Genomic DNA, 8,806 nt, shown 5'->3' on the forward strand with positions numbered 1-8,806 from the left:
CCCACCCCACCCCTCCCCTCCCATCTTCATCTGTCACAGCTTACCCTCTGATTTCAGCTTCTCTGCCATTTGGCCATTCACACCTTCTATTCTCTCTATGGACTGCATTAGCAGCCTTTCCCCTTGTTTCTGTGGCTACGACTCATCTTTCATTCCCTCACCCTGCAGTATAAATATCTCCCACTTGCTATGCCTTTTAGCTTTGACGAAGGGTCATCTGGATTTGACGTCAGCTCTTTTCTCTCCTTACAGATGCTGCAAAACCTGCTGAGATTTTCCAATTTGGTCACAGAAATGACCACGGCCCCAGATGGGAATAATGAGAGTGGTGAGTTTCTGCCGATTGCGCCAGTTTGAGGCAGCTCTTCAAATTATTCATTTTTGGGCCTTCAGGCACCAACAGTCAGTTACCAGCAATTATTTCAGTAAAATACAGAGCCCACAGATACTAGTTTATTTCAGTTGTGTCACATAAACAGGAGCAAGAGTTTAAAAGTAGTTTAATATCGTCATAATTTCATTTAGTCATGTTGACATTATCACCTCAATAATATTGTATTCTGATTTGCTTTTTCATTTATGATAGCGCTTAAAATCATGAGCTTTCTCTTCATTGCGACCATCTTTATAATGATGGAGGAGCTGAGAGGGGAGGAAAGATTCAGTTTGAAAGCCTCTGAGGATGAAGAATGCTATTCCCACACTAGAAATCTCTGTCAAACATTTACCAGGGGAACTGAGACAGCAGCTGCAATAAGTGAGGTTTTATTCAGATGGGACAAAAACAAGTTTAAATCTCCACCTGATCTGCTGCTCAAAGTCTCCTCCGTTTCACCGGTCAGTTTCCCAAGCTTCAGGAAACTCCTGTTACTCCAGAAATATTAGGATTGGCTGTGAGAGACGTCAATCAGAGAGCCCACCCACTCTGCCCATTCCCTCCTCTTCCTCTTTCACAGCTGCTTCACTTCCTGTAGGGACTGAAAACCAAGTGAGGAGATGGTGAGTGAAGGAGCAGAATTTATAATAATTACATTGCATAATATCCACACTAATGTTCAGGCAGTCTGACTATCCTGTGGGGAATCAGGTGTGGAAATGCCCCTTATTTTTCCCTCAGAGCAGTGACGGCTAAGAGAAGATATGTTACAGATGTTTGAAATCATGAAGGGTTTAGGCTGAGTAAAGAAAGATAAACTGTTTTCATTCGCAAAGGGTCGTTGATGAGAGGTTACAGGAAAAAAGATAATTGGCAAAATAATCAGAGGCAACTTGATGAAAAATGTTTTTTCACAAAAGTGTGGTTAGGATTTGGAATGCACTGTCTGATGGTCTTGTTAAAAATTGGGTCTGTCTCGCCTCATTCAGTCAACAACATGTGAAAACATAGATTTGGAACAGAAAAACCCGCACTTTTTTGCTCCAGAATATGGAGCTGTAACAAATGATGGGGCGGTGGATGCACAGTCAATAATAATCTTCACTGGGTCCATAGCTGGAATCTAAAGTATATCCAATGCTGCTCCTGACATGTCTATCTACTGGCTTGAGGATAATCTTGCAATGAGGGCTGTGTCAGGCTGTGAGATTGTGGTGAATACAATCCTGCTCATTGATGGCTCACTGCACCTCATGGATACCCAGTTTTGGGATCTGTCCTTAGTTTACTTCACCAGTGATAAATTACATGGTGAAGTATTCATTCATCAGTTGAGTGGGGATTGGTAGTTTTCCTTGAACTTGTTTTACCGGAAGTCACGTGGCTCCATCGAGTCAATATTGAGGACCCAAGGATGGTACGGGAGGTATCTGGGATGATCCCAAATTGTGACATAACTTTATAGTGAATCAATAGCCTGTTTTACACTTCGGCCATCTGTCTGGATCTGGGTGGAGGAAAGAAATTCACCACATTGTCTGCTTCTGGTCACTATTCAGTGTCCCTGCTGGAAACACAGGGTGTGTGACAGTCAAGTGAGGTAAAAGAAAGGACTTTCATCTGATCCCCCACACAAGGAATGGGGAATGACTGGCACTCACTGTGGAACAGTCTCTAAGTGAGGAATCAGCCCCTCAGTAAAGGAGTAGAGAGAATTGGAGGAAATCATATTTCATTTTCCTGTTTTACAGAAGGATTGCACTGTTCTACACCATAGAATACAGAGAGATAGACACCGCAGATAGATCCTGACCATCACCCAAGGAACAACTGTACAACTGTGGGAAGACATCCAGTTCCTTCACAGCATTGCTCAACACAGAAGGTTGGGCAGTAAAACCATCATGTGGAAATCAGTCAGGTCAGGGGAGCTTTGACATATCATCAGATCTGAAACTGGTCAGTGGTGTGGAACCTTCCATTAGAACCAATCTTTCCGAAAGTTCGGCTGTAAGTGATCGGTCAGGGTGAGGCTGAAGTGTGGCAAGAGCTTCAATCATTCATCGAATATTATGAACCACAGACTCATTCCTAAAAGGTGAGAGACTGTTCCAATGTGAGGAGATCTCCACACACTCATATGATCTCCCAACACACTCGTTGCATTTGTTGTCCCACCAGTAACAGAAGAGCAGCCCCATGGCAGAGAAACCATTCAAGTGTGAGATGTGCGACCAAGCTTTCACACACAAGTCAATGCTGGTGAATCACCAACGTGTTCACACTGGGGAGAAACCATTCACATGCGAGGCCTGCCACAAATCCTTCTCGTGGTCATCAGCTCTCCATGTGCACCATCGCAGTCATACAGGGGAAAAGCCATTTACTTGTGAGGTGTGTAACAAATCATTCTCGCAGTCGTGGACATTACTCGACCACAAACGCACCCATACAGGGGAGAAACCATTCACTTGTGATGTGTGCAACAAATCATTCTTGCGGTCATCAACACTGCTCGACCATCAACGAACGCATACAGGGGAGAAGCCATTCACGTGCGGAATTTGCAAAAAATCATTCTCACGGTCAACGACCCTCCTCGAACACCAATACATTCACACCGGGGAGAAGCCTTACACATGTGAAGTGTGCAACAAATCATTCTCGTACTCTTCGATTCTCCGCGTACACCAGCGCATTCACACAGGGGAGAAACCATTCACATGTGAGCTGTGTGAAAAATCATTCTCACAATCAGGAAAGCTGAAAACACACCAGCGGATTCACGCAGGAGAGAAACCATTCAGGTGCGAGGTGTGTGAGAAAGCTTTCACCCGCAGCTCTGATCTCCTGATACACCAGAGGATTCACACAGGTGAGAAACCCTTCAAATGTGAGGTATGTGAAAAATCATTCTCAAAGTCATCAAACCTCCTCCAACACCAACACAACCACACAGGAGAGAAACCATTCATGTGCCAGCAGTGTGACAAATCATTCTCACAGTTGTCAAAACTCCAAAGACACCAACGCACTCACCTATGAGTGTGTGTAAGAAATCATTCCTGAGGTCATTGTATGTTCTGCCCTGTCACAGAATCCACACTGGTGACTAACTTTCAGATTTGAGTTTTGTCATAAGATTCCATGCGGTCTTTGACTTTCCTACAATTCCAGAGGAATCACACACTTTCAGATGCAATGTTTGTGATGAAGCTTTAACCCACTGATCTGATCTCCTGAAGCCCTAACAGATCCACACTGGTCAGAAACCATTCAGGTGTGAGATGTGTGGCAAAGTTTTCAGTTAGTTTACCTCCTGGTCCATCAACACACTCACACAGGGGAGAATCCTATTGGTCTGAATTCTGTATTAATGTCTTTACGCAATTGTTGGACCTCCTGGAACATCAGTGAACCCATTTGGGAGACAAATCCTTCCAGTATGACATGTGCCAGGATTGTTTGACCTTCTCCTCTTTTACCAAACACTGACATATCCACACAGACTTGGATCCTGTTCACCTGCTTCCCTTACACTGAGTTGTCTATGTTGCGCTCACACAGGGGAGCTATCCTTCCAAAACACTGCCTGTCTCAGCAGTATCTGTCTCCAACCTCTCCCACCATCAGTCCAGTTGTTTCAAAGGGACAATTTAATATTTGACCAGGATCTGTCCAGAAGGCATCAGTCCCCCACGTGGATCAAGTGATACAAGCATCACTTAGAACTTTGACTTGGCTTTAGACTTTCCAGAGGAACCTCCAACATGGTCTTTGTTTCCAGACACAGCCAAGAAAAACTCTACATTCATTAAATGCAACAAAGCACCCAACTCAGTAAATTGTGAGCCTCTGTGGATTGTGCTCCAATGATTTGGATGTCCAAGAAACTTTGTCACAATCCTGCAATTGCTTCATGATGATATGACGGTAACTGTCCTGAGTGAGAGATCTGAAACACAAGCCTTCAAAATCCAGACTGGTGTTAAGCAAGGTTGTGTGAAAGCCTCCGTTCTATTACAATGTCTCTGACAGCGACTATTCAGCTCATCAAAGATCAACTACCCTCTGGTGACTGTATTAAATACCACCTCGATGAGAAACTCATTTACCTCGGTCATCTCCTTGCCAAAACTAAACTGACCACCACAGATACACATGATCTACAGTTTGTAGATGACTACAGTGTTGTTACCCACTCTACAACGGATTTGGAAAACCTCTCCTGAACTCTTCAATTCTGCATGTGTTTCTATGATGGAAATGAGCTCCATCCTGTGTCATTAAAGTTCGGTGTCATTTCTGACCATCAGGATTGGGAGCCAGACTAAAACACAGGGATTTAAAATAAACATGTCTGTAGTATTCTGAGAGAGTTTCCCCTGATGTGAGAGTGTGTGTCTCTGTGTGTTAGTGAACTGAGTCTGTTCTCAGGAGTTGATCTGGGGTAGAATTGGACTCTGTTTTACATTAGTTGGTGATGTAAGTAATCAGCAGATTCTCTTCAGGTGACAGGTATTTGACTAATATCATGGGTAATATTTGTACTCCTGTCTGGGAGGACTAGTATCCTGCGTATGGTGAGGGAGTGGGGGTGAGTCTCTACAGACCCGAGTTCCCTCAGCCCATCATACCTACATGTAATAACATAATATGTTCACCTTGCACTCATCCAACATTCATTTCATGTTCTTGGAAAAATCTTGAGTCATTTTCAAATATTTTGTAATTTTGGTTGATGTAACGTTTGTCTGTTCTTTGTAGAAGATTGCTGAAACAGCAAAGAAAATTACGGCACAGGAACAGGCCCTTTGGCCCTCCAAGCCTGCACCGACCATGCTGCCCGACTTAACTAAAACCCCCGACCCTTCCGGGGACCATATCTCTCTATTCCCATCTCATTCATGTGCTTGTCAAGACACCCCTTAACGGTCACTACCGTATTCGCTTCCACTACCTTCCCCGGCAACGAGTTCCAGGCACCCACCACTCTGTGTAAAAAATCTGCCTCGTACATCTCTTTTAAACCTTGCCCCTCGCACCTTAAACCTATACCCCGTAGTAATTGACTCTTCCACCCTGGGAAAAGCTTCTGACTATCCACTCTGTCCATGCCTCTCAATCTTGTAGACTTCTATCAGGTCTCTCCTCAATCTCCGTCACTCCAGTGAGAACAAACCAAGTTTCTCCAACCTCTCCTCATAGCTAATGCCCTCCATACCAGGCAACATCCTGGTAAATCTTTACTGTACCCTCTCCAAAGCCTCCACATCCTTCTGGTAGTGTGGCGACCAGAATTGAACACTATATTCCAAGTGCGGCCTAACTAAGGTTCTATAAAGCTGCAACATGACTTGCCAATTTTTAAACTTAATACCCCGATCGATGAAGGCAAGCATGCCATATGCCTTCTTGACTACCTTCTCCACCTGCATTGCCACTTTCAGTGACCTGTGTACCTGTACACCCAGATCCCTTTGCCTATCAATACTCCTAAGGGTTCTGCCATTTACTGTATATTCCCTATCTGTATTAGACCTTCCAAAATGCATAACCTCACATTTGTCCGGATTAAACTCCATCTGCCATCTCTCCGCCCAAGTCTCCAACTGATCTACATCCTGCTGTATCCTCTGATGGTCCTCATCGCTATCCGCAAATCCACCAACCTTTGTGTCGTCTGCAAACTTACTAATCAAACCAGTTATATTTTCCTCCAAATCAACAGCAAAGGTCCCAGCACTGATCCCTGAGGAACACCACTTGTCACAGCCCTCCATTCAGAAACGCACCCTTCCACTGCTACCCTGTCTTTTTTGACCGAGCCAGTTTTGTATCCACCTTGCCAGCTCACCTCTGATCCTATGCGACTTCACCTTCTGCACCAGTCTGCCATGAGGGACCTTGTTGAAGGCCTTACTGAAGTCCATGTAGACAACATCCACTGCCCTACCCTCATCAATCATCTTCGTCACTTCCTCGAAAAACTCGATCAAGTTCATGAGACACGAACTCTCCTTCACAAAACCATGTTGCCTCTCACTAATACGTCCACTTATTTCCAAGTGGGAATAAATCCTGTCTCGAAGAATCCTCTCCAATAATTTCCCTACCACTGATGTAAGGCTCACTGGCCTGTAATTACCTGGATTATTCTTGCTACCCTTCTTAAACAAAGGAACAACATTGGCTATTCTCCAATCCTCTGGAACCTCCCCTGTAGCCAGTGAGGATACAAAGGTTTCTCTCAAGGCCCCAGCAATTTCCTCCCTTGCCTCTCTCAGTATTCTGGGGTATATCCCATCAGGCCCTGGAGACTTGTCTACCTTAATGTTTCTCAAGAACCCCAATACCTCCTACTTTTTGATCTCAACATGACTCAAACTATCTACACATCCTTTCCCAGACTCATCATCCACCAAGTCTTTCTCTTTGGTGAATACTGATGCAAAGTACTCATTTAATACCTCACCCATTTCCTCTGGCTCCACACAAAGATTCCCTCCCTTGTCCTTGAGTGGGCCAACCCTCTCCCTGGCTACCCTCTTGCTCTTTATATATGTATAAAAAGCCTTGGGATTTTCCTTAATCCTGCTGGCCAATGCTTTTTTGTGACCCCTTTTAGTCCTTCTTACTCCTTGCTTAAGTTTCTTTCTACTTTCCTTGTATTCCACACTTGATTCGTGTGTTCCCAGCCTCCTATCATATGGATGATATTGGAATAGTGTAGGTTAGATGGGCTTTTGATTGGTTTCACAGGTCGGCGCAACATCGAGGGCCAAAGGGCTTGTACTGCGCTGTAATGTTCTATGTTCTAGCTTTGACAAATGCTTCCTTTTTCTCTTTGACTAGACTCACAATATCTCTTGTTATCCAAGGTTCCCAAAACTTGCCATACTTATTCTTCATCCTTACAGGAATGTGTCGGTCCTGAATCCCTATCAACTTACACTTGAAAGCCTCCCACATGCCAGATGTTGATTTGCCCTCAAACATCTGCCCCCAATCTACATTCTTCAGTTCCTGCCTAATATTGTTGTAATTAGCCTTCCCCCAGTGTAGCACCTTAACTTGAGGACTACACGTATCTTTATCCATCAGTACCTTAAAGCTTACTGAATTGTGGTCACTGTTCCCGAACTGCTCCCCTACTGAAACATTGACCACCTGGTCAGGCTCATTCCCCAATACCAGGTCCAGTATGGTCCCTTCCCTAGTTGGACTATCTACATACTGTTTCAGGAAGCCCTCCTGGGATGCTCCTTACAAACTCTGCCCCATCCACGCCCCTAGCACTAAGTGAGTCCCAGTCAATATCGGGGAAATTAAAATCTCCCACCACAACAACCCTGTTACTTTTACACCTTGCTAAAATCTGCCTACATATGTGTTCCTCAATCTCCCGCTGGCAGTTGGGTGGCCTATGGTAAACCCCCAACATTGTGACTGCACCTTTCCTATTCCTGAGCTCTACCCATATTGCCTCGCTGTATGAGCCCTCCGAGATGTCCTCCCAGAGTACAGCTGTGATATTCTCCTTAACCAGTAGTGCAACTCCCCCACCCCTTTTACATCCCCTTTTATCCCGCCTGAGATGTGGAGCTTTTCCAGCACTTTCTCTTTCTATTTCAGATCTCAGGTATCTGCAGTATTTTATTTCACTGAAGCAAAACTTGTATCAGGACCGGCACAACATCTGTACCCTGGAATGTTAAGCTGCCAATCCTGTCCTTCCCTTAACCAAGTCACTGTAATAGCAACAACATCATAGTTCCTAGTATTAATCCAAGCTCTAAGTTCATCTGCATTCTGTACAGATTTATAACTCATAATAAATTCATGTTCTTCTCGCCTTACCTCAAACCACCTGTTTTGTCACCATGGTGTGTTCCTATTCACTGAAACACTCAGGAGCGACAGTAAGAGTCCTGTACACAATATATTGGTTGTCACTGCTGGCTGGTATACTTTCTTCATCAATGAGTTTATAATTTCCAGTGTACAGGAAGCATAATGTTTCCCTAAAAAAGACTTCCATTTATCAATGATCTTTTATGAAATCAGAGTGTCCATAGACACTTTACAGCCAGTGAAATACTTTTGAAGTGTGGTCACTGTTGTAACGTAGGAAACATGGCAGCCAATTAGTGCACAGTAAGCTTCCACAAACAGCAATGTGATAATGACCAGATAACCTGTTTTTGTGATGTTGATTGCAGGATCCATATTGACCAGGACATCAGAGTTTAGACTTACCATCAGGGCCACATGAATAATTAATTGCTCAAGTTCTGCAACCCCTGTACAAACCCCACCCACCATTTATTGAAACGCAAACATGTTGTGAAAAGAGTGAAGAAATTATCTGCATTGATCATTAGGTCAATCAGATCACAATGCACCATCCTTAAGGAAAACTGTTTCAAT

The 8,806-nt window shown here is 44.1% G+C and overlaps 1 protein-coding gene across 1 annotated transcript; it reads left to right on the top strand.

Moving 5' to 3' along the window:
- The first annotated feature begins 966 nt into the window (after positions 1–966).
- On the top strand, positions 967–4,748 carry LOC144497094 (uncharacterized). The gene is made up of 2 exons (XM_078217867.1): positions 967–999; positions 2,128–4,748. Exon 2 carries the CDS (start codon positions 2,576–2,578, stop codon positions 3,419–3,421), a length of 846 nt encoding a protein of 281 aa, XP_078073993.1. The 5' UTR covers positions 967–999; positions 2,128–2,575; the 3' UTR covers positions 3,422–4,748.
- Positions 4,749–8,806: the final 4,058 nt, after the last annotated feature.

This window comes from Mustelus asterias, chromosome 8 (assembly GCF_964213995.1).
Source record: "Mustelus asterias chromosome 8, sMusAst1.hap1.1, whole genome shotgun sequence".
In the NCBI taxonomy this organism is placed as follows: Eukaryota; Metazoa; Chordata; class Chondrichthyes; order Carcharhiniformes; family Triakidae; genus Mustelus; species Mustelus asterias.